The sequence below is a fragment of the Belonocnema kinseyi genome, chromosome 10 (assembly GCF_010883055.1).
Source record: "Belonocnema kinseyi isolate 2016_QV_RU_SX_M_011 chromosome 10, B_treatae_v1, whole genome shotgun sequence".
Classification (NCBI taxonomy): domain Eukaryota; kingdom Metazoa; phylum Arthropoda; class Insecta; order Hymenoptera; family Cynipidae; genus Belonocnema; species Belonocnema kinseyi.
Genome location: NC_046666.1, coordinates 9,513,576 through 9,541,441, shown reverse-complemented (window position 1 = coordinate 9,541,441; position 27,866 = coordinate 9,513,576). Strand labels below are relative to the sequence as shown.

The following is a 27,866-nucleotide window of genomic DNA, read 5'->3' as shown; positions in this document are numbered from 1 at the left end:
TAGTTTTGTGAACGCATTTTGTATTTTTTCAAATACTGTGAACATTAAAAAAACATGCGTTATCTAGAAATATTTTATTTAAAATGATTGCTATTTTTAAATAAAAAAAATAAGCTTGGAAATTTTAAATGCTAAAAATAATTTTTGAAATTAATATCTTATTGTTGTATTTGTAATCAATAAAATATATCTATAAAAAATTCTAATTGTTGAAATTCGGGAATTTTCCAATTCGGATATTTTATAAATCGGCAATTTTCTAACGCGAATTTTATTATTCGGGAATTTTCCAATTCGGTAATATTATAAACTATCGGGAATTTTAATATTAGGAATTTTCCAATTCGGTGATATTAGAAACTGTCAAGAATTTTATTATTCGGGAATTTTATAATTCTGAAATTTTATATTTCGAAAATTTTATTATTTGGGAATTTTCTATTTCGGTATTTTTATTTTTCGGCAATTTTCCAATTTGGTATTTTTATTTTTCGGTAATTTTATTACTCGTGTATTTTATTATTTGGGAATTTTTCAAATCGGTATTTTTATTTTTCGACAATTTTATTATTCGCGAATTTGATTAATCGAGAATTTTCTAATTCGGGAATTTTAGAGTGTCGGGAATTTTATTTTTCGGGATTTTTCAGTCGTCCCGAAATCTTTTCAAAAATCGTAAGAACTCATTAAAAAAAATAAAAATCATTTTAAATCCTCTAAAAAAAGTTAAATTTATTTCGTAAAGTTTTCTATAAATTGGTTGAAATACTTAAAAATTTCTAAAATTTCCTAAAATATTTTAAATATTTGAAGGTTCTGTAAAATCCCTTAATTCTGTTGAAATTCTTTGAAATTCCTGGAAATAAAATGTTATTTAATTTAAAATTTAATTGTTGAAATTAAATTTCTCTATTTTTTGTATCAATTCTATTTTTTACACATTAAATCTACGAATATCGAATTTTTTATCATTATTAATTAATGGGAGTTTTTCGATTCAATAGATAAATATTTCTCCTAAAGATGAGAGGATTTCCGAGTCTCCTGGACAGCATTTAAAATTAAAAGAAGATATTTTCAGGGTTCTCAAACCGTTTGAGCTTCCAAGTCGGATTTCTATGCAGACTTTTGTTAATACCAAAACAGAGTATGTTTTGCAAATTAGAAATACGAACGACTGCGCCTTAAACGTAAGTACTTGACAATTTTATTTTCTGAAACATTTTTTTTTTTGTTAAAGAATAATATATTTTTTTATTTTATTAATTATATTTACATTTTATAAGAGTAAAACACACTTAAAAAGTAAATTTTTAATATAATAGTGTTTAAAATATATTATAAAAAAAAATTGTTAAAATTTGATAAGACTTGAATATTAAAAAAGAATTTTCTTTTTATATAAAACATGCATGAATCGATCAATTACATTTGTCGTAGTTTAAATTAGGTCCTTCTTTGGATTTAAAAATTTTAATTTTTTCTTAAAAATCTCCCTAGTTTAAAATTGATGGCAAATTTTCTCTATGAGGAGTTTTTTCTGTTGAACTGTAATAAAAATTATAAATTGTAAAAGAATTTTGCAGTTTAGAATTTTTCGAAAATTTCTAAAAAAAAACAGGTTTCAACGCAATTCACATTTTAATTTTATTACTATTCACTTACAAAACCTGGACTTACAAAAAATTTTTTTTAATTTTGGAACGAATGAAAAATAGTTTGCATTTTTAACCAAAAATATGACCTTTCGACAAACAAATTATATTTTTAATGAAGAATATTAATTTTCTATTATTAATTATATTAATTTGGAACCAAAAAGATGAATTCTCAACAAAATATATAATGGTTGATGATATTTTAACCAAGAATAAATTTTATTTTAAATAAAAAACAGTTGAATTGGACCAAACAGGATGAATTACCAACAAAATCGTTGAATTCTTTACAAAAACTGATTTGTTTTCAACCAAATAGTTGGATTTTTAACCAGAAAAATGATATTTTTAATGATTAATTGAATTTTCAAGCAATAAATTTAATTTTCTACCAGAATAGACAAATTTTCAATAAAATATATAAATTAAAGAAAAATATTAGAACTTTTAATCAAGAAGATTTATTTTAGTCCAAAAAATGGAATTGTTAACGAAATATATAAATTCATAACCAAATATTTGAATTTTAAACTAAAAATATTAATTTTCTATCATAAAAGATTATTTTTCAATAACATACGTAAATTAATTATAATAAATAATTATAATAATTAAATTAATTTTATACCAAAAAATAATCATTTTCAACAAAATACACAGATTTATAACCCAATACTTGATTTTTCAACCAAAAAGATTAAATTTCTACTAGAAAAGACGAATTTTCAATAAAATTCATAAATTGAAAGAATAAAAATTCTAATTTTTAATCAAGAACATTAATTTTTCTGCCAAGAAATAATAATTTTTAACAAAATACATAAATTTCTAATCCAATACTTCAATTTTCAACTAAAAAGATTAATTTTCTATCAGAAAAGACGAATTTTCATAAAAATTCATAAATTGAAAAAAAATTAAAATTTTTACTTTAAAAAATTAATTTTCTACAAAGAAATACAAATTTTCAACAAAATACATAAATTTCTAAACCAATAAATGAATTTTCAATAACATACATAAATTTAATAAAAATATTAGAATTTCTAAATAAGAATATTAATTTTTTACCAAAAAATTATTATTTTGAACAAAATATATAAATTTCTAACCCAATACTTGAATTTTCTACCAGAAAAGAAGAATTTTCATTAAAATTCATAAATTGATAAAAATTAGAATTAGAATATTTAACAAAGTAGATTAATTTTCTACAAAAAAATTGTAATTTTCATAGCCGAAAAGACGAATTTACTAGAAAAAATTTAATTTGTAACTGAAACAGATTAATTTTGAAGCAGCCATTTGCCTCTTCAAAAAAAATTTATTTTCTAGCAAAAAAGAGAAATTTTCCAAAACAGTGCGTAAATTTTCAAACAAATATCAAATTTGCAACGAAAAGAATTAATCATCTACAAAAAAAGCAGGATTATTAACAAAATACATCAATTTTCAACCAAACGCAAGAAATTTCAACCAATTCCATTTTATAATCCAATATTTGAATTTTCAACTAAAAATAATAATTTTCTATAAGAAAAGATGAATTTTTATTAACATACATAAATTTAATAAGAATATTATAATTTTTAACCCAGTAAATTAAATTCCTACCAAAAAATAATAATTTTCCACAAAATACATAAATTTCGAATCCAATACTTCAATTTTTAATCAAAATGATTAATTTTCTATCAGAAAAAACGAATTTTTAAAAAATTCATAAATCGAAAGATAAAAAAATCGAATTTTTTATCAAGAAATAAATTAATTAAAAATGGAATAGTTCAATTTTTAGATACAAACATTAATTTTCAAGCAAAAAAAAACCACTAATTTTGAAACAAATGTTATATTATTAACCAAAAACAATTTTAATTTTAATATAAAACAGTTTAATCAAATAAAAAGACGAACTCTTAATAAAAAAGTAGAATCTTTAACCAAAACAGATTAATTTTTAACACAATACCAGATGTTGGATTTTAAATTTTTCAGCAATATATTTCCGATTAAAAATGGAATAGTTTAATTTTTAGATACAAACATTAATTTTGAAGAAAAAAAATAATAACTAATTTTGAAAAAAAATTATGTTTTTAACAAAAAAAAATCTTGGTTTTTATCAAATTTTTCAAGGTGGACATTACAAAAACATAATTTTGAAGTGAAAAAACTCATTTTTCATCAAATAGTTTAATTTTCATGAAAATAGTTTCATTTTTGAGCAAATAGCTGAATTTCCAAAGAAAAATATGTATTTTGAAATGAATCGAATTTTTTTCTAAGAATTTATTCAATTTTCAAGTCAAAAGACAAATGTTCTACAAAACAATTAATTAAAAAAAAATTTGAATTTTTAAGATTTTTATAATTTTTCATAATTTTTAAAGATTTTTAATAAAAAATTTGAATCCTCAACCAAAACAGATTAATTAAAAAAAACCAGATGTTGGATTTTGAATTTATCAGAAATAAATTTCCTATTAAAAATGGAATAGTTAAATTTTTAGATACAAAAATTAATTTTCAAGCAAAAAAAAAACCAACTAATTTGGAAAAAAGTTATATTTTTAACTGAAAAATGTGATTTGAAATAAAAATTTCGAAAGTATTTCTACTGTAAATCAACTAACTGATTTATTAACCAAAAAATATGAATGATTAATAAAAAAGTTGAATCCTTAACTAAAAAATATTAATTTTCAACAAAATACCAGATGCTGGATTATTAATTTATCAGCAATTAATTTTCAAGCAAAAAGAAAACAAACTAATTTTGAAATAAAAGTTATATTTTTAAACCAAAAATGTGATTTTTAAACAAACAAAAAATCCATTTTTTTTAAAGTATTTATATTGTAAATCAACTAACTGATTTTTTAACCAAAAAACATGATTTCTTAATAAAAAAGTTGAATCCTCAACCAAACCAGATTAATTTTCAACAAAATACCAGATGTTGGATTTTCAATTTTCCAGCAATAAATGCCCACCAATTTATCAGCAATAAATTTCCGATTAAAAATTGAATAGTTCAATTTTTAGATACAAACATTAATTTTCAAGTAAAAAAAACTAATTTTGAAAAAAAGTTAGGTTTTTGATCAAAAAATGTGATTATTAAACCAAAAAATTTAATTTTTATTTAATTATAGTTTATATTTTTATATTATATTTTTTATTTCTTTTATTTATATACTTTAGTTTATATTATACATATATTATATTATTATATTTATAATTTTTTACTTTATTTTTATCAAATGTTTTAAGGTGGACATTACAAAAACATAATTTTGTAACAAAAAAGCTAATTTTTTCATCAAATAGTTTAATTTTCATGAAAATAGTTAATTTTTTAAGCAGATAGCTGCATTCCTAAAGAAAAATATGAATGTTAAAATAAATAACATTTTTTTCTAACAATTTATTCAATTTTCAAGCCAAAAAGACAAATTTTCTACTAAACAGTTAAATTTTTAATCCGAAAATGTGAACGTGTAATTAAAATGATGAATTTTCAAATAAAATCACGAATCATTACCCCCCCCCCCCCCCCCCCCCCCAATTAATGTTTTGAAAAGTATTTCTACTGTAAACCAACTAACTGATTGTTTAACAAAAAATATGAATTTAAAAAGAAAACATGAAATAGATGATACATTAGCTAAAAGCAAATTTTAATTTTAATGAAAAACAGTTTAATTAAATAAAAAAGACGAATCCTTAAGAAAAAAAGTTGAATTCTTAACCAAAACAGATTAATTTTCAAAAAATACCAGATGTTGGATTTTCCACTTATAATCAATAAATTTCGGATTAAAAATGGAATAGTTCAATTTTTAGATACAAACATTAATTTTCAAGCAAAGAAAAAACTAATTTTGAAAAAAGTTATATTTTTAACCAAAAAATGTTATTTTTAAACAACAAAAATAAATTACAACTACACAGATAAATGAGCCAAAAATCATTTTAATTTTAAAATAAAACAGTTTAATCAAATAAAAAGACGAATTCTTAATAAAAAAGTGGTATCCTCAACCAAAACAGATTAGTTTTCAACAAAATACCAGATGTTGGATTTGCAATTTATCAGGAATTAATTTTCAAGCAAAGAAAAAACTAATTTTGAAAAAAGTTATATTTTTACCCAAAAAATATGATTTTTAAAAACAAAAATAAATTACAACAACACAGATAAATTAGCCAAAAACCATATTAATTAAAAAAATAAAACAGTTTGATCAAATAAAAAAGACGAATTCTTAATAAAAAAGTGGTATCCTCAACCAAAACAGATTAATTTTCAACAAAATACCAGATGTTGGATTTTCACTTTATCAGCAATTAATTTTCAAGCAAAGAGAAAACAAACTAATTTTGAAATAAAAGTTATATTTTTAATCCAAAAAATGTGATTTTTAAACAAACCAAAAATCCTTTTTTAGAAAAGTATTTATACTGTAAATCAACTAACTGATTTTTTAACCAAAAAAAATGATTTGTTAATAAAAAAGTTGAATCCTCAACCAAGGCAGATTAGTTTTTCAACAAAATTCCAGATGTTGGATTTTCCACTTATCATCAATAAATTTCCGATTAGAAATGAAATAGTTCAATTTTTAGGTATAAACATTAATTTGCAAGCAAAGAAAAAACTAATTTTGAAAAAAGTTATATTTTTAACGAAAAAATGTGGTTTTTAAACGACAAAAGTAAATTACAACAACGCAGATAAATTAGCCAAAAACCATTTTAATTTTGAAATAAAACAGTTTAATCAAATAAAAAAGAAGAAGTCTTAATAAAAAAGTTGAATCCTCAACCAAAAAAGATTAATTTTTAACATAATACCAGATGTTCGATTATTAATTTATCAGCAATTAATTTTCAAGCAAAAATAAAACAAACTAATTTTGAAATAAAAGTTATATTTTTAACCCAAAAATATGATTTTTAAACAAAAAAATTACAACGCCATAGATAAATTAGTCAAAAACCATTTTAATTTTAAAATAAAACAGTTTAATCAAAGAAAAAGACGAACGCTTAATAAAAAAGTTGAATCCTCAACCAAAATAGATTATTTTTCAACAAAATACCAGATGTTGGATTTTCAATTTATCAGGAATTAATTTTCAAGCAAAGAAAAAACTAGTTTTGAAAAAAGTTATATTTTTAACCCAAAAAATGTGATTTAAAAAAAATCCATTTTTTGAAAACTATTTATACTGTAAATCAACTAACTGATTTTTTAACCAAAAACATGATTTCTTAATAAAAAAGTTGAATCCTCAACCAAAGCAGATTAATTTTCAACAAAATACCAGATGTTGGATTTTCCATTTATCATCAAAAAATTTCCGATTAGAAATGAAATAGTTCAATTTTTGGATATAAACATTAATTTGCAAGCAAAGAAAAAACTAAATTTGAAAAAAGTTATATTTTTAACCAAAAAATGTGTTTTTTAAACAACAAAAGTATATTACAACAACGCAGTTAAATTAGCCAAAAACCATTTTAATTTTAAAATAAAACAGTTTAATCAAATAAAAAAGAAGAAGTCTTAATAAAAAAGTTGAATCCTCAACCAAGAAAGATTAATTTTCAACAAAATACCAGATGTTGGATTTTCAATTTATCAGGAATTAATTTTCAAGCAAAGAAAAAACTAGTTTTGAAAAAGACTAATTTTCAAGAAAATACCAGATGTTGGATTTTCAATTTATCAGCAATTAATTTTAAAGCAAAGAAAAAACTAATGTTGAAAAAAGTTATATTTTGAACCAAAAAATGTGATTTTTAAACAAAACAAAAATTACAACACCACAGATAAATTAGTCAAAAACCATTTTAATTTTAAAATAAAACAGTTTAATCAAATAAGAAAGACGAACTCTTAATAAAAAAGTTGAATCCTCAACCAAAAAAGATTAATTTTCAAGAAAATACCAGATGTTGGATTTGCAATGTATCAGGAATTAATCTTCAAGCAAAAAAAACTAATTTTGAAAAAAAGTTACATTTTCAATCAAAAAATGTTATTTTTAAACAAAAAAAATTTTCTTTTCATCAAATTTTTCAAGGTCAACATTACAAAAAGGCCACCTCAAGAAAGATTCGTGGAATTAAGTTTCACGTCTGCATTCGTCGAAGCCAATAGCAGTGTAAGTTTAAAAATAACATGGTCACCAAAAAAATCGGGACAAATTCGCGAAATTCTTCAGTTAACAGACAATTTTCAACGATTTTACGAAATTCTTCTCCTAATGGACGCCAAAGTTCCTCCAAAAAATATCAAAAATTCCCAAATCACTCCCTCCAGAAATTTTCGCGTTTCTCAGAACGAATCCTCCTTGAATAAAAAATCTCTGAAACCGAGAAATAAAAGAACGAGAATCGATTTCGATCAAGTGGATCCGAAAAAGGAAATTTTCACTCATCTGAAATATGATCCTTTCACTGAAAAAGCAATAAAAAAGTCCCGCAAGGAATTTTTTATCTTCGAAGAGACTCTAAAAAGAGAAACTAAAGAAAAAGTCGCCTCGAATTTTTCTCTTCCAATCAGTAATATTAATTTAACCCCGAAAAATGCCACTGATGAAGTTTTTCAATTTTCCCACCGGGGTATCTCTGCCTGGTCAGAGTCAAAGAAACGACTCTCCAATCGCGCGAATTTTGCTTCATCGACTCCCGCTCGGAAAGTAATAAGTTCCCTAAAACCATCTAAATTCGTTCAGAATTTCGAGATTTTAAAACCGCCAGCACCAGAGAAAGAAAGCGTAGAAAATATGAAAATTCCAGCGTTAAAAAGTAAAGAGCTCAGTATCAATTCTCTGAAAAAGAAGAGTCTAACTAGGAAGAAAGCAAATCAGTCTCTAAAGACTGATAAGAAGTCGAATCTCGAGCTTGATGATCGGAGCGATTTTATGATAAATTTCGTGAATCCTGATCCTTTTGCCACAACCGAGGATCCTTTCCTCTCCTGCACTTTGAACTACGACGAGAAGTGGGTCTTTCTGCAGGAAGTGGCCTTCAAAAAGTGGCTCAACACTCTCATGACTGCGCCTGAACACTTGTCGATCGACATGGAATCAACCGCCGTGGATGTCAGCAAAGTCTGGCAATCGTGTCGTCTGAAGGAGGAAGTACTTGCCGAATCGAAAGAGTCAATTTCCGCCCGATATCATACCAACACTAGGTTGAACACTTTAAGAAAAGCCGCCTTTGTGATGTTCCGGAAGGATGAAGTAAAAGAAGCAATCGCGTCGGCACAACACTGCATTGAAAATGGATCTCTAGTCTTCAAAAAAGACAAGGATCCCTGTCGCGATATCGGTTTACAGAAGGAAATTCTCGAACTCTTTCTGAGCTACAATCCTCTCTGGTTGAGAATTGGGCTGGAGACTGTTTACGGGGAGACGATTCCTCTCCAGTCGAATAACGACTTGATAGGGCTGACCAGATTTCTCTTGGCGCGATTCTTCTCTGATCCGGTGATTCTGAAGAAACATTCCTATCCAACAATTGCCGTGAAGCTTCCGAATTTCACATTCCAGATGAACAATTTCATGCTGAAGATGTTCCTCCAGCTGGTTTATTTTCTCGATTACGCGAAAATGAACAAACTGATAGGTCACGATCCCTGTCTTTTTCGGAAGAAAGCGCAGCACAAAGAGAGCCGATCGATTCTGCTGACCTTCTCGAGAGAAGTTCTGAGTGGAATTGGCGACATCACGAAAGTTCTGAGACTTGCGGGATATGTGGTGCATTACAAGCAGAATTATCTCGACGAGTTTGATTACGCGGTGAACGATATGAGTCTGGATTTGCGGGACGGAGTGAGACTCTGCAGGACGATGGAGTTGATCAGAGGAAAGGGGAATTTAACTTCCTATTGTCGGGTTCCGGCCGTTTCCAAACTGCAGAAGATCCACAATGTCAATATCGCGCTAACGGCTCTTCTGGATTCGGGTTATTTTCTGATTGGGCAGATTGATGCGAAGAGTATTGTCAATGGCGATCGGGAGAAGACGCTCTCGCTTCTCTGGCAGATCATCTTCAAGTTTCAAGCTCCAAGGTTCGAGAAAGCGGCGACTTCTCTCCAAACCTGGTGGCGCTCAAAACTCTGGTACATCCAGGTGAGGAATTTTCTGAAGAAACGGAAAAGCAATGCGGCTTCTGTGATTCAGAGAAGTTGGCGGTGTTACTTGGCAAAGAGGGAATTGAATCAGCTGCGAGATGAGAATAGGAAATCTGCGATTCCAAGGATCCAGAGATTAAATGCCTCGCGAGTGATTCAGAAATGGTGGAGGAGAATTTGGATTTTGAAAAGGGAGCGGAATCATTTTCTCCTGATGAAGCACGCAGTCTGGGTTTTGGAGAAAAACTGGATCAAGAGGAAGATGATTAAAGAAGAAATGAGGAAGAAGAGTTGTCGGAAAATTGAAAATTGGTGGAGGGGCTTGAAAGAGGCGAAAACTATTCAAGCCAGGTTTTCCAGGATGAGAAATGCGGCTCTGATTATTCAGAAAAATTGGAGAATGCTTCAGGCGAGGAGGAATTATTTGCTGATCAAGTTTGCAGTCTTGAAAATCGAATTCTGGTATCTGGGTCTCCTCGTTTCACGATCGGCTCGCGAGCAATTTTTGCGGAAGAAAAATTCCGTGAGAATTATTGAAAATTGGTGGGGAAAGTTCCTTGAGCGGAAGTCTGCTGAGAGAAAATCGAGTATTGTCATTCAGAAATATTGGAGATGCTACGAGGCGCGAAAGATTTTTAAAATAAAAAGAGAAGCGGCGATTCGGATACAGGATTGGTGGCGTGAAATTTTGAGGAAGAAGCAACTTGAGGTGGAAAAAATTCTGGAATTTAGGAGAACGGAAACGTTGAGGACTATATTGCAGAAATCGATTAATAGTTTCCTGTTTTCCAATGATCTGGGCCGATTGTCGATGTGTCTCGCTTCTTTAGGTGAGTTTGAATATTTTTTAAATTATTTTTTTAAAATTTAAATAGTGATATTCTAGTGAACATTATTGATAATAGGGGAATATATTTTATAATATTTAATTTTAATTATTAATTAATTTGATTTTATAATTTATTTTGATCAAATACTCTCGAGAATAGGCTCAGCGTTTATTGTTTAAATAATTATATATAATAGTTAATTAGTATATTTGTATAAAAACATCTTAGTGCGAAATAAACTTCATTAAGTAATCTTTCTGTTCAAAAATTCTAGTTTTTGCTTGAGAATTCTTGAATTCGATTGAAAATTCTCCTTTTTTAGTAGTAAATTTGTGTTTTGGTTTAAAAATTCTTTTTTTTTTAGATAAAAATTCAATTTTTTTGTTAAGAATTCTTTAATTTTGTTAAAAATACAGTTTTTTGCTAAAAAAAAAATTATTTTTCAGTTGAAAATCCAATTTTTTAATTCAGAATTCTTGAATAATTTGAAAAATACCTTTTTTTGGTCGTAAATTAAACTTTTGTTTAAAAATGCATATTTTTTGGCCGCAAATGAATCTTTTTGTGTCAAAATTCATCGTTTTTGTTTGAAAATTCAATTTTTTATTTCAGAATTCTTGAATAATTTGAAAATTGTATCTTCTTTGTTCGTAAAGTAATCTTTTTGTTAAAAAATTCTTCTTTTTTAGTTGAAAATTCAAAATTTTGGTTGAGAATTCTTGAATATTTATAAAAATACATTTTTTCCTATAAAAATGATTATTGTTGTTTAAAAATGCATCTTTTTTTATTAAAGATATAACTTTTTGGTTCTGAATTCTTGAATCATTTAAAAAATTTATTTTTTTTTTGTCTCAAAATAATCTTTTTGCTTGGAAAATTAATCTTTTTTATTTGAAAATTCAATTTTTTGGTTCAGATTTCTTGAATAATTTTAAAAATTCATCTTTTTTTCGTAAATTAATCTTTTTGTTTAAAAATTTATCTTTTTTGGTGGTAAATTATTCTTTTTGTTTGAAAATTCACCTTTTTGGTTCAGAAATGTTGAATTTGATTAAAAATCCGCCTTTTTCGCTAGTAAATTATTCTGTTTGCTTAAAAATTCCTCGTTTTTATTTGAAAATTTAACTTTCTGGTTAAAAATTCTTGAATTTTGTTAACACTTTTTTTGTAGTCAATTAATATTTTTATTTAAAAATCCATCTTAGTGCAATCTTTGTAGAGAATTTTTTGGAAAATTCGTGTTTTTCTTTAAAAAAAATCTTTTTGTTTAAAATATTCTTTTTCATTTGAAAATTCAAATTTTTTGGTTCAAAATTCATGAATTTGATTTAAAATACATTTTTTCGGTTAAAAATTCACATTTTTGTTTAAAAATGCATTTTTTTTGTTTGAAAAATCATCTTTTTTATTTAAAAATTCATATTTTTGTTTAAAAATTCACCTTTTTGGTTGTTAATTAATCTTTTTGTTACAAAATTCATTTTGTACACATTTTGTACACATTTTTTTGGGGTGAAAAATTAATATTTTTGTTTAAAAATGCATCCTTTTTGCTAACAAATTTTAAAATAAGTTTTAAAGTTGAAATACTTTTTTAAATTAGAATTCTTTCCAGAAATTCTAGAAATCTAAAATTTTTCTTGAAAATTCGACTTTTTGGTTCAGAATTCTTGAATCATTTAAAAAATTTATTTTCTTTGGTCATAAATTAATCTTTTTGTTTGGAAAATTAATCATTTTTATTTGAAAATTTAATTTTTTGGTTCAGCATTCTTAAATAATTAAAGAAATGTATCTTCTTTGGCCGTAAATTAATCTTTTTTGTTCAAATATTTATCTTTTTTATTTAAAAATTCACATTTTTAATTTGAAAATTCAATTTTTTGTTTCAGAATTCTTGAATAATTTTAAATTTTATCTTCTTTGGCCGTAAATTAATCCATTTGTTTAAAAATTTATCTTTTCATTCGTGAGTTGATCCTTTTGTTGAAAAATTTCTCTTGTTTAGTGGAAAATTCAACTTTTTGGCTGAGAATTCTTGAAAAAGAATGAAAATTCGCCTTTTTCAGTAGTGAAATAATGTTTTTGTTTAAAAATTCTTATTTTTTAGATAAAAATTCAACTTTTTGTTGAGAATTCTGGAATTTTGTTAAAACTACAGTTTTTTGCTTAAAAAATTATTTTTCAGTTGAAAATTCAATTTTTTAATTCAGAATTTTCGAATAATTTAAAAAATACCTCTTTTTTGGCCGTAAATTAATAATTTGTTAAAAATTGAATATTTTTTTGTCGCAAATTAATCTTTTTGTGTCAAAATTCTTCGTTTTTGTTTGAAAATTCAACTTCTTGGTTGAGAATTCTTGAATTTGGTTAAAAGTACATCTTTTGCGGTGAAAAATTAATATTTTGGTTTACAAATACATTTTCTGTGTTAAAAATTTTATAAATAGGGATTAAAGTTGAACTACTTTATTAAAAATTAGAAATTTTCTTCTTTTTTTTCAAAATTCAACTTTTTGGTGGAGAATTTTTGAATTTTTATAAAAATACATTTGTTCCTGTGAAAATTATTATTTTTGTTTAAAAATGCATCTTTTTTGATTAAAGATTTAACTTTTTGATTCAGAATTCTTGAATCTTTTTAAATATTTATTTTCTTTGGTCTCAAAATAGTCTTTTTGTTTGGAAAATTAATCTTTTTTATTTGAAAATTCAATTTTTTGGTTCAGATTTCTTGAATAATTAAAAAATTCATCTTTTTTTGTCATAAATTAATCTTTTTGTTTGCAAATTCACGTTTTTGGTTGAGAAATTTTGAATTTGATTAAAAATCCGCCTTTTTCGCTAGTAAATTATTCTGTTTGTTTAAAAATTCCTGGTTTTTATTTGAATATTTAACTTTCTGGTTAAAAATTCTTGAATTTTGTTAACATTTTTTTTGTAGTTAATTAATCTTTTTATTTAAAAATGCATCTTAGTGTAATATTTGTAGAGAATTCTTCAATTTTTTGAAAAATTCCTCTTTTCCTTTAAAATTTTTTTTTTGTTTAAAGAATTCTTTTTTATTTAAAAATTCGATTTTTTGGTTCAGAATTCTTGAATAATTTTAAAAATACCTCTTTTTGCGTCGTAAATTAATCTTTTGTTTAAAAATTCATCTTTTTTGGTCGAAAATTAATCTTTTTATTTTAAAATTGATCTTTTTTCTTTGAAAATTCAACTTCTTGGTTGAAAATTCTTGAATTTGGTTAAAAATACATTTTTTTCTGTGAAAAATTAACATTTTTATTTAAAAATGCATCTTTTTTTGTTTGAAAAATCATCTTTTTGGTTTAGAATTCTTGAATTATATTTAAAAATCGCCTTTTTCGGTAGTAAATTAGTGTGTTAAAAAATTCTTCTTTTATAGTAAAAAATTCAACTTTTTCTTTGAAAATTCTTGAGTTCTTATAAAAATACATTTTTTCCTGTAAAAATGATTATTTTTGTTTAAAAATTCATCTTTTTGGTTGAAAATAACTGAATTTTGTTAACTTTTTTTTGTAGTAAAGTAATTTTTTTGTTTAAAAATTCGTTTTTTTTATTTGAAAATTTAACTCTTTGGTTGAAAATTCTTGAATTTTTTCAACATTTTTTGCTTCAGAACTCTCGAATAATTTTTAAAATACCTCTTTTTTGGTCGTAAAATAATCTTTTGTTTAAAAATAAATCTTTTTTTGGCCCTAAATTAATCTTTTTGTTTCATAATTCATCTTTTTTGTTTTAAAATTCAACTTATTGGTTGAGAACTCTGGAATTTTTTGAAAATTCGCCTTTTTCGGTAGTAAATTAGTCTTTTTGTTTAAAAATTCTTATTTTTTAGTTAAAAATTCAACTTGTTTATTGAGAATTCTTGAATTTTGTTAAAAATACAGTTTTTGGCTTAAAAATTAATATTTTGTTTAAAAATTCATTTTCTTTATTCGAAAATTCAACTTTTTCATTCTAAAATTCAATGTTTTAGTTCAGAATTCTTGACTAATTTAAAAAATTTATCTTCTTTGTTCTTAAATTAATCTTTTTGTTTAAAAATTCTTTTTATTTGAAAACTTAACTTCTTGGTTGAGAATTCTTTAATTTGATTGGAAATTCGTCTTTTTTCGAAAGTCAAATAATCATTTTGTTTAAAAATTCTTCTTTTTTATTTGAAAATTCAACTTCTTGGTTGAGAATTATTGATTTTGGTGAAAAATACAAATTTTTTGCGGTGAAAAATTAATATTTTTGTTGAAAAATGCATCTTGCTTGTTAACAATTTTAAAGAGTGAAATTTTAAAGTTGAAATAATTTCTCAAAAATTAGAATTTTTTTTCTTTCTTTCTTGAAAATTCGACTTTTTGGCGGAGATTTCATGAATTTCATTGAAACTTCGTTTTTTGATGTAAATTAATCTATTTGTTTAAAAATTCATCTTTTTTATTTGAAAATTCAATTTTTGGTTTCAGAATTCTTCAGTAATTAAAAATTTTATCTTCTTTGCCCGTAAATTAATCCATTTGATTAAAAATTAATCTCTTTCGGTCGTAAATTGATCTTTTTGTTGAAAAATTCTTATTGTTTAGTGAAAAATTCAACTTCTTGGTTGAGAATTCTTGAATTTGGTTAAAAGTACATTTTTTTCTGGTAAAAAATTAACATTTGTGTTGAAAAATGCGCCTTATTTGTTCAAAATTTTACAAATAGTTAATACAACTTATAATATTTATAATAATACAATTTCTCAAAAATTATAAATTTTTTTCTTTCTTTCGTGAAAATTCGACTTTTTGGTGGAAAGTTAATGAATTTTGTTGATACTTTGTTTTTTTTTTACTAAATTAATCTTTTTCGTTGAGAATTCTTGAGGTTTGTTAACTATAGATTTTTCCCCGTAAAAATGATAGTTTTTGTTTAAAAATTCATCTTTTTTATTTAAAGATTTATCTTTTTTGTTGAAACTTCTTGATTTTTGTTATAAAAAAAGCTTTTTAGTTCTTTTTGTTTAAAAATGAATTTTTTTTATTTGAAAATTCTACTTCTTGGTTGAACATTGTTTAATTTTATTGAAAATTCGTCTTATTCGTACGTCAATTAATCATTATGTTTAAAATATTTACAAATATGCTTTAAAGTTGAAATAATTTCTCAAAAATTAGATATTGTTTTCTTTCTTTCTTGAAAATTCGACTTTTTGGTGGAGAGTTCTTGAATTTTATTGAAAATTCGTAGTTTTTTTAATAGGAAATTAGTCTTTTTGTTTAAAAATTCACCTTTTTTATTTGAAAATTTAATTTTTTGGTTCGGAATTCTTGAATAATTTAAACATTTTCATCTTCTTTGGTCGTAAATTGACCTTTTTGTTTGAAAATTCATCTTTGGTGCTTGTAAATTAATCTTTTTGTTTAAAAATTCTTACTTTTTAGTTAAAAATGCTACTTTTTGGTTGAGAATTCTTAAATTTTGTTAAAAATACATTTTTTCCTGTAAAGAATTATTATTTTTGTTAAAAAATTCATCTTTTTTATTTATAAATTTAAAATCTGTTGAAAATGTTTTTGGTTTTTTATGTAAAAATTTAACTTTTTGTCGAAATATAACTATTTTGTTAAAAATTTATTTTTTGTTGTTGAAAAGTTGTCTCTTGTCTTTAAAGTTCAATAATTTATATAACTATTTGGCAGAAAATATTATTTTTCAACTAAAATTATGAATTTTCAAAATAAAAATTAATTTTTAATTTTTCTTAACAAAGTAGTCCAAAGTTTAATTTTCAAATAAAAAATATAGATTCTCAAAACAAAAATGTAATAGTTGATATTTCAGCAAAAAAGATTTTAATTTCAAATAAAAAAAGTTTAATTCAACCAAAAAATACGAAAGTTTCAACAAAATCTTTAAATTTGAACCAAATAGTTGGATTTTTAATAAAAAAAAGTATTTTTTTCAACTCGAATGATGAATCTTCAACAATGAAATAAATTTGCGACAAATTAGTGCAAATTAGTAATTTTTAACATAAGAAATTAAATTTCAACTAAAAAGATTAATTTTCTACCAAAAAGAAATAATTTAATAAAATACATGAATTTTCAAACTAATATTAAATATTAAATTTTCATTAAAAAAAATATTTTTCAATAAAAAACGAATATTGTATTAAACAGTTGAAATTTCCACAAAATAGTTTAATTTTCTATCAAATTGTTGAATTTCCTAGATAAAAAGATTACTTTTCTACACAAAACAGTTGAATTTTTAAATTAAAAAGATTATTTTTTGAACAAAGATTGAATTTTTAAATTGTCATGGAAAAAATTAATTTTCAATTTTAAAAAACTACTCTTCTACAAAACAGTTGAAATTTTTTACCAAATATTATAATTTTCTGCCAAATTGTTGAATTTTCCAGACAAAAAGACGAATTTTCGAAACAAAAATGTTGAATTTTCTACCAAAAAATAGTAAATTTAAAAAAAAAGTTCATTTTTAAACAAATAGACAAATTTTCATTTAAAGAAAATCATTTTTACCCTCAAGAAGAAAGGTTTCAAGAAAGAAGTTCAATTTTCAACCAAAGAGACGATAAATTTTTTTTTTAAGTATATAAATAAATAAAAAAAGAAAGAATTTTCAAGGAATTAGTTAAACTTTCCACGAAGGAATTGAATTTTCGAGCCAAAATTATATTAATTTAAAATAAAACACAATTGAATTTATCAAAAAAAGGCAAAAAAGATTAATATTCTACCAAAAAGGAATAATTTTTTAACAAAATACATGAATTTTCAACCAAAGATTTTAATTTTTAATGAAATTTTTAACCAAAAAGATTAATTTTCTATTTAAAAAGAATAATTTAAAAAAAAAACGAATTTTCAACTAAATATTTTAATTTCTAATGGAATTTTAAACATAATTTTTGAATTTTTAACTAAAAATGTCAGTTTACTATCCAAAATAAATAAATTTTTTCAACAAAACACATGAATTTTCAAGCAAATATTTAAATTTATAACCTAATACTTGAATTTTTAAGCAAAAAGATTAATTTTCTACCAAAAGAAAATAATTTTTTAACAAAATACATAAATTTTCAACCAAATATTTTAATTTTTAATGGAATTTTTTACTAATACTTGAATTTTTTAACAAAAATGTCAATTTACTATCAAAAAGAAATATTTTTTTTCAACAAAACATATGAATTTTCAACCAAATATTTTAATTTATAAGCTAATACTTGAATTTTTAACCAAAAAGATTAATTTTCTATCAAAAAGTAATCATGCATTTTTAAACAAATATTTTTATTTTTAACCTAATACTTGAATTTTCAACCAGAAAGATTAATTTTCTATTAAAAAAGAATATTTTTTCAACAAAATACATAAATCTTTAACCAAATATTTTAATTTTTTTACCTAATACGTGAATTTTTAACAAAAAAGATTAATTTTCTATTAAAAAATTTTTTTTCCAAATACACGAATTTTCAATCAAATATTTTAATTTTTAACCTAATACTTGAATTTTTGACCAGAAAGATTAATTTTCCATTAAAAATTAATCATTTTTAACAAAATACACGAGTTTTCAACCGAATATTTTAATGTTTAATCGAATTTTCAACCTAGTACTTGAAATTTTAACTAGAAATATTAATTCACAACCGAAAAGAAAAATATTTTTTGAACAAAATAAATGAATTTTCAAGCAAATATTTTAATTTTTAACCTAATACTTGAATTAATTTTCTATTAAAAAATTTTAATTTTTACTGGAATTTTTAACTAAAAAGATTACATTTCTACCAATAAGGAATCATTTTTTAACAAAATACATGAATTTTCAACCAAATATTTTAATTTTTATTCTAATATTTGAATTTTTAACCAAAAAGGTTAATTTTCGACCAAAAAAAAATTTTTTTCAACAAAATTCATGAATTTTCAACCAAAAATTTTAATTTTTAATGGAATTTTTAACCTAATACTTGAATTCTCAATCAAAAAAATTAATTTTCTATTAAAAATTATAATTTTTAACCAAATATTTAAATTTTTAATGGCATTTTTAACCAAAAATATTAATTTTCTACCGATAAGGAATCACTTTTTAACAAAATACATGAATTTGCAACCAGAAAGATTAATTAAGTATTAAAAAAGCATCATTTTTAACAAGATACATGAATTATCAACCAAATATTTTAATTTTTAATGAAATTTTTAATCTAATACATGAATTTTTAACCAAAAAGATTAATTTTCTATTAAAAAAGAATAATTTTAAAAATTACACAAATTTCTAAATAAATAGTTTAATTGTTAATTGAATTTTTAACCAAAAAGATTAATTTTTTTTTACCAAAAAGAAATAATATTTTCTAATATATGAATTTTCAATCAAATATTTTAATTTTTAATTCAACCAAAAATTACAAAAGTTTCAGCCAAATCTTTAAATTTTCACCAAATAGTTGAATTTTGAATTAAAAAAAGTATTTTTCAACTAGAATGATAAATCTACAACAACGAAATGAATTTTTGACAAATTAGTGCAAATTATTACAAATTAGTCATTTTTAACAAAGACCATTTTCAAAAACAAAAAATTATAAATTTCCATGTTTTTAATGGTTGAATATAAAATTTTTTTTTAGTTTTTTTTTTTCTCTGAAGAAAGGGTAATTAGTTTAATATATCTTTGGCAGATTTCATAACGCGTTTGTCAGCAAATGGTTGCATTACTGTATGCAAAGTTGGTTTAGTGGACAAAATATTCATGACATTGGTTCAATCCAATCGATCTGTACCATGGATGGACGTCTGTACGCGAGCAAGCAGCATTTTGATAACCCTGGCCAAATATCCTCCCACCAGACCATTCATCTTGGAGGTAAATTAAATTTTTTTTTGTAGAAAACTAATCTTCTTCGTCAAAAAGTCAAGTTTTTTTTTTATTTAAAAATAATCTTTTTTCTGCTGATTTTTTTGTTTGTTAGAAAATTAATTTTTCTCGTTAAAATAACATATTTTTGGTTGAACTTTGACTTTTTTTTTCTGAACTTTTTGGACAAAAAGTCATCTTTTTTGAGTTAAAAATTCGAATACTTGGTTGAAAATGACCTATTTTGTTAAAAATTTTTTTTTAAGATTTATTTCTATTTGTAAATGTAACTGTTTTTTTAAAACTTGTTTCATTTTTGGTTGATAATTAATCTGTTTAACTGAAAATTAAAAGATGTGCCAAAATATAATTAATTTTTAAGTTAAAAATGTTAATATTTGATAGATGAATTTTTAACTACAAGTACGGAATTTTTTATTGGAATAAGTTATATTTTTAGTTTAAAAAGTTACTTTCAACAAAAAAAAATTAACTTTCGAAAAAATTGTTATATTTTTAAATAAAGTGATGAATTTTTAAATAAAATTGTAAATCTTTAACTAGAATAGCTGAATTTAAAATCAGTAGGATGAATTTTTAACTGAAATGATTACTCTTTAAGTAGAATAATTTAATTTTTGGCTACAAATATTAATTTTCTATCAAGAAGATTAATTTCTATCGAAAAAGATGAATTTTTAATTTTAAAATATAGATTTTTAACCATCAATTTAATAAATAAAATTGTTTAAAAAAATGAATATTTAATCAAAGAGATTAGTTTTTAACTAAAATGATTGAATATTCAACTGGAATAAGTTATATTTTCAGTTTAAAAAAAAACATTTCCAACCAAAAAACACCCAAAGAAAAAATAAGTTTTTAACCAAACAGCTCATTTTTAACCAAAGAAATGATTTTTTAATTAGAAAGATAAATCTTCAACCAAAAAAAAAATAATAATTTTTTAGCAAAAGAGTTTAATTTTCAACTGAAATGATAAATATTTAACTGAAATACTGAAAATTTTAATCGAAATGAGGAATTTTTAAACAAGAAGATTAACTTTCAAAGAAAAAGAGAAATTAAAGAGAAAATTGATAAATAAAGGTTAATTTTTTGGAGAAAGACAAATTTTCAAACCAATAGTTTAGTTTTTAAATTTAAAATATCAATTTTTAATTAAATAGTTGAACTTTCACGAAAAAACGAAAAATTGATTTTGAACAAAGAAGTTACAGTTTCAACCAGAAATGAATTTTAAATTAAAATGATGAATCTTTAACAAAAAAAGAAAAAATAATTTTTAACAATAGAGCTGTATTTTATTAAAACTTTGACTTTGTGAGAGAATATTAATTTTCTTGGCTACTATTCCATATTTTGAGTCGAAAATTGAACTATTATGTGAAAGTTCTATTAAATAAAAAAATATTTAGTTGAAAATTCATGTATTTTGTTAAAAATTATTATTTTTTAATAGAAAATTAATCTTTTTGGATAAAAATTCAAATATTAGGTTAAAAATTTAAATATTTGGTTGAAAATTCATGTATTTTGTTAAAAATTATTATTTTTTAATAGAAAATTAATCTTTTCAGTTGAAAATTCATGTGTTTTGTTGAAAAATTATTCTATTTTAATAGAAAATTAATCTTTCAGGTTAAAAATTCAAGTATTAGGTTAAAAATTCCATTAAAAATTAAAATATTTCGTTGCAAATTCCTGTATTTTGTTTAAAATTATACTTTTTTAATAGAAAATTAATCTTTTTGTATAAAAATTCAAGTATTAGGTTAAAAGTTTAAATATTTGGTTGAAAATTCATGTATTTTGTTAAAAATACTATTTTTTAATAAAAAATTATTTTTTTTTTAAATAAAAATTCACGTATTAGGTTAAAAATTCCATTAAAAATTAAAATATTCGGTTGAATATTCATGTATTTTGTTAAAAATTATTATTTTTTAATAGAAAATTTCTCTTTTTGTAGAAAATTAATCTTTTTGGTTAAAAATTTCATTAAAAATTGCAATATTTCGTTGAAAATTCCTGTATTTTGTTAAAAATGATTCCTTTTTTAGTAGAAAATTAATCTTTTTGGATAAAAATTCAAGTATTAGGTTAAAAATTTAAATATTTGGTTGAAAATTCATGTATTTTGTTAAAAATGCTTATTTTTTAATAGAAAATTAATCTTTTCAGTTGAAAATTCATGTATTTTGTTGAAAATTATTCGTTTTCTGGAAAATTAATTTTTTTAGTTAAAAATTTAAGTGTTTGGTTAAAAATTACATCAAAAATTAAAATATTTCATTGCAAATTCATTTATTTTGTTAAAAAATTATTTCTTTTTGTAGGAAATTTCTCTTTTTGGATAAAAATTCAAGTCTTGTGTTAAAAATTACATTAAAAAATCAAAATATTTGGTTGAATATTTATGTATTTCGTTAAAACATTATTTCTTTTTGTAGAAAATTAATCTTTTTGGTTAAAAATTCCATGAAAAATTAAAATATTTCGTTGCAAATTCCTGTATTTTGTTTAAAATTATACTTTTTTAATAGAAAATTAATCTTTTTGTATAAAAATTCAAGTATTAGGTTAAAAATTTAAATATTTGGTTGAAAGTTCATGTATTTTGTTAAAAATTATTATTTTTTATAGAAAATTAATTCTTTCAGTTGTAAATTCATGTGTTTTGTTGAAAAATTATTCTTTTTTAATAGAAAATTAATCTTTCAGGTTAAAAATTCCATTAAAAATTAAAATATTTCGTTGCAAATTCCTGTATTTTGTTTAAAATTATACTTTTTTAATAGAAAATTAATCTTTTTGTATAAAAATTCAAGTATTAGGTTAAAAATTTAAATCTTTGGTTGAAAATTCATGTATTTTGTTAAAAATTATTATTTTTCAATAGAAAATTAATCTTTTCAGTTTAAAATTATTCTTTTTGTAGAAAATTAATATTTTTGGTTAAAAATTCCATTAAAGATTCAAATATTTAGTTGAAAATTCATGTATTTTGTTAAAAATACTATTTTTTATTAAAATTTTTTTTTTTAAATAAAAATTCACGTATTAGGTTAAAAATTCCATTAAAAATTAAAATATTCGGTTGAATATTCATGTATTTTGTTAAAAATTATTATTTTTTAATAGAAAATTTCTCTTTTTGGATAAAAATTCAAGTCTTGTGTTCAAAATTCCATTAAAAATCAAAATATTTGGTTGAATATTTGTGTATTTTGTTAAAAAATGATTTCTTTTTGTAAAAAATTAATCTTTTTGGTTAAAAATTTCATTAAAAATTGCAATATTTCGTTGCAAATTCCTGTATTTTGTTAAAAATGATACTTTTTTAGTAGAAAATTAATCTTTTTGGATAAAAATTCAAGTATTAGTGTAAAAATTTAAATATTTGGTTGAAAATTCATGTATTTTGTTGAAAATTATTCGTTTTGTAGAAAATTAATTTTTTCAGTTAAAAATTCAAGTGTTTGGTTAAAAATTACATCAAAAATTAAAATATTCGTTGCAAATTCATTTATTTTTAAAAAAAATTATTTCTTTTTGCAGGAAATTAATCTTTTTGGATGACAATTCAAGTATTGGGTTAAAAATTTAAATATTTGTTTGAAAATTCATGGATTTTGTTCAAAATTATTATTTTTTAATAAAAAATTAATCTTTTTGGTTCCAAATTCAAGTATTAGATTAAAAATTCCATTAAAAATTAAAATATTTAGTTAAAAATTCGTGTACATTTTTTAATTACTCTTTTTAATAGAAAATTAATCTTTTTAGATGAAAATTCATGTCATTTGTTAAAAATTTAAATCTTTTTAGTTAAAAATTCAAGTATTTGGTTACAAATTCCATTAAAAATTAAAATATTTCGTTGCAAATTCCTGTATTTTGTTAATAAATTATTCTTTTTTGGTAGAAAATTAATCTTTCTTTGCCTTTTTTGGTTAAATTTAATTGTATTTTATTTAAAATGCATATAATTTTTTTGCATGAAATTAAAATATAATTATGTGGTTGAAAATGAACATTTTTGTTGAAATTTCCTATTTTCGGGTTGAGAATTGAACATTTGTATAGAAAATTCGTCTTTTTTCTGTAAAATTCAAGAATTTAGCCAAATTTTTTAATATTTTGTAAAAATGTCAACTGTTGTGTAGAAGATTCGTTTTTTTTAAATTGAAAATTAATTTTTTCAATGACAATTTAACCATTTAATTTTGGTTTAAAAATTATTCTTTATAATTTAAAAATTCACCGGTTTTGTCTAGGAAATTCAACAATTTGCTAGAAAATTTAACTATTTTGTGGAAATTTCAACTGCTTAATACAATATTCGTTTTTTATTGAAAAATATTTTTTTAAATGAAAATTTAATATTCAATGTTCGATTGAAAATTCATGTATTTTTTTAAATTATTTCTTTGTGGTAGAAAATTAATCTTTTTGGTTGAAATTTAATTTCTTATGTTAAAAATTACTCATTTTTACTAATTTGTGAAAAATTTATTTCATTGTTGAAGATTCGTCATTCTATTTGAAAAATACTTTTTTTAAATTAAAAATTCAAATATTTGGTTCAAATTTAAAGATTGTGTTAAAACTTTCGTTTTTTTTGTTCGAATTAAACTTTTTTTTATTTGAAATAAAAATCTTTTTTCGTTGAAATATCAACTATTAAATTTTTGGTTTTGAAAATCTATATTTTGTAATTGAAAATTAATCTTCTTTATTAAACGTTGGACGACTTTGTAAGAAATGATTAAAAATTAATTTTTTATTTGAAAATTCATAGTTTTAGTTGAAAAATAATTTTTTCTTTAGAAAAATCACATACTTGATTGAAATTTGAATTAATTTGCCAAAGATTTGCAATTTTTTCTATAATTTGCCGTGAAATTTTTATTTACTTTAATCATTTGAAGGGAATTTCAAAGACTTTTAAATAATTTAGGACACTTTAAGGGATTCCCAAGGGTTTTATTAATTTTTAGAGATTTTAATATTTTAATCAATTAAAATTAATTGTTAATTAATTCAAGTTTTAATATTTTTTCATTGCTTTTGGAATTCGCTCTCAACTCTTATTAATTAAACCTGAATTCTTTTAAATTCTTCTGAATCCACTCAATTTTATTCAATTCAATAGATTATTTAAAAATAATTAAAATTTCCAATTTTTTAAAGTGTACTTTACAGAAAATATTATATGTGTAATAATCTGACACCGTCCTTTTAATATTAAAAAAAAAATTAAACATAAAAAATACATTTTCAATGTATTTCTGGACGAACAATTTGTTTATCAAGGTAGAATTAAATTCAATTATTTGAATTTGATTCGAATTTTCAGTTGAAAAAGTTAATTTTCAACCAAAAAAAAAAGGAATTTTCAACAAAATAGTTTAATCTTCTACCAATGTGATAAATTAAGAAATAAAATTATAAATATTCAACTGAAATAGTTACATTTTAAACCAAACCGATGAATTTTTAAGCAAGAAGAATAATTTTCAAATAAAAAGATTAATTTTCTACAAAAAAAAAATACAATTTTTCAACAAAATACATAAATTTTTTATATAATGTTTGAATTTTTTATGTAATTTTCAACCCAATACTTGAATTTTTAACAAAAAAGTTTAATTTTCTGCTAAAAAAATATTTCAACAGAAAGAGAATAGTTTAATTAAGTTTAAAGTTTTTAATGAAATAGTTCAATTTTCAACCAAAAACATTCAATGTCCATAAAAAAAATTCGACCAAAAATAAAATAGTTAAATTTTTGGTCAAAAACTAATTTTCTAGCAAAGAAATTAAATTTTAACTAACCAGATTAAGTTTCTGAAAAAGAATAATTTTCAAAAAAAATAGATGAATTTTCAACTACAAAGTTATATTTTTATTAAAAAAGAGACTAGTTTAATAGTTATAGTTATAGTTATATTTTAACAAAAAGTTGAATTTTTACTTTAAAAAAAAAAACATTTTTAGCCGAAATTGAAATAGGTAAATTTTCAATCATCAAAGTAATTTTATAACAAACAAAAAAAAGGAATCTTCAACAAAAATATGCAATTTGCCATCCAAAAAATTGAATTTTTAAGAAATAAATTTTTTTTCTTTTAAATTTTGAACAGAAAAATTGAATTGATTACAAGATTTCCCATCATTTCAATAGTTTTAAATGATTTTATAGCTCTCAACTTATTTCGCAACATTTTCCAGTATTTCAGGAAATATTATCATATAATTTGACGGGATTTTATAATATTATAGTGGATTTCAAAGAATTTATTTACGAAAAGTGAGGAATTTTTTAGGTTTTCAAAGGTTTGTAATTATTTTTTACAATTCACCCTGAATTCTTTGAATTTTTTTATTTCACTAAAATTTTCGTTAATTTACTCAAAGGATTTGAAATATTTTAAGGTATTATTTTAAATGCCTTGACAATATCAAACAGGTTTAAAAAATTTCAAAGGATTTCAAAAGGTTTTAAGAAATTAAAAAAAATTGCCAGCAATTTGTATTTACTTGAATAATTTGAATGGGATTTCAAAGACCTTGAAATATTTTAGGACACTTCAAGGGATTTTCAAGGGTTTTATTAATTTTTAGCGATTTTAATATTTTAATAAATTTTAATTAATTCGGAATTAATTAAATTTTTTTGCAGTTCATTTCAAATTCACTCTGAAATCTTAATTATTTATCTTGAATTCTTTTAAATTCTTTTGAATTCTTTTGCCTAAACTCATTTTAAACTGTTTTGTTTTCTTTTAAAGTTCAAGTCGTATTGAAAATTTAATTATTATTTTAAATTAGTTTTTTTGTTTTATTAAAATATGAACTATTTAATTCTTTGGATTTTTTTTATTTACGTGAATTTTTCTAAATTTACTAACTAAAATTATGGATTTAAACTTAAAAAGATTAATTTTTTACCAAAAATGAAATAATTAAATTCGCAGTTAAAATATTAGCTTTCAAGAAAAAAAAGAAGAATTTTATACAAAATAGTTCAATTTTTAATCCAAGAGACGAATTTTTAACGAAAAAAATTTTTTTAACAGAATAGTACAACTTTTAACGAAATAGTTAAAATTTTTAACCAAAATTATCAATTTTGAACCAAAAAGATTAATTGCCTATCAAAAAAAAAAACGAATTTTCAACAAAATGCATGAACTTTATACTAAATAGATGAATTTTCAACTTAAGAAGATAAATTTCCAGTTACCAAAATTAGTTTTAAACTAAAAAAAAAAAGGATTTTCACCAAAGTAGTCCAAGTTTCTACCAAAAAGACGAATTTTTACCTAAAATTGTAAATTTTTAACCAAAAAAATTAATTCTGAAGAAAGTAGTTCAACATTCCACGAAGAATTTTTGATTTTTCAAAAACAAATAGTTTCGTTTTCAACAAAAAATATTATTTCTCAACGAAAAATGGAATAGTCGATATGGCAATTAAAAATTATTACAGTTTTAATTTAAAACCAGTGAAATACAATAAAAAAATACGAATTTTTAACTAAATATATGGACTTTCAACCAAATAGTTGAATTTTCTGTTAAAAAAATTAGTTTTGTACAAAAAATCGAATTTTTAACAAAATAGTACAATTTTTTACCAACTTGATCAATTTTTAACAAAAATAAGTTTAATTTCATACAAAAAAAAAACAATATAATTAATCTTTTTGGGTTAAAAATTCAAATTTAATATAAAAAAATTTAATATAAAATTAAACTGTTTGGTTGAAAATGGACTTTTTTTGCTTCAAATTCATATTTTTGGTCGAAAATTCAACTATGTTGGTAGAAAATAAAACTATTGAATTGTAAAGTAAACAATTTTGGTGGAGATTCGTTTTTTTGTTAAAAATTGTGTTTTTTATCAAAAAATTTAACTGTTAATTTTTGGGTTCAAAGTTCTTTTTAAAAGTTCGAGTAAAAAATTAATATTTTTTTCTTGAAAATCCATCTATTTTGTTGAGGTTTCAACTATTTTCTTAAAAATTACGTTTTTTGTATCGAATCCAAGTAGTGGATATATTTTTTAAAAATAATTTTTAAACAATTTTTTAAATTCTCATTTTTAGTTGAAAACTTATAATTTTAAGTAAATAATCCATATATTTTGAAATTTTACTTATTTTGTTGAAAATGGAAATACTTTCTTGAAAATTCGTTTAATTTCTTATTGAAAATGTATTTTTTAAACTGAGAACGTGACTATTGAAAATTGAATAATTTGGTTTAAAATTGATGTATTTTGTT

General features: G+C 22.0%; 1 protein-coding gene across 1 annotated transcript in view; it reads left to right on the top strand.

The window, feature by feature from the left end:
• LOC117181829 (abnormal spindle-like microcephaly-associated protein homolog) overlaps positions 1-27,866 on the top strand; it is a 43,333-nt gene that overhangs the window by 5,962 nt on the left and 9,505 nt on the right. The window contains exons 2-4 of the mRNA XM_033374825.1: positions 1,005-1,190; positions 7,754-10,640; positions 19,375-19,559. Coding sequence (XP_033230716.1) covers positions 1,005-1,190; positions 7,754-10,640; positions 19,375-19,559 — 3,258 coding nt within the window. The remainder of the gene's footprint in view (positions 1-1,004; positions 1,191-7,753; positions 10,641-19,374; positions 19,560-27,866) is intronic.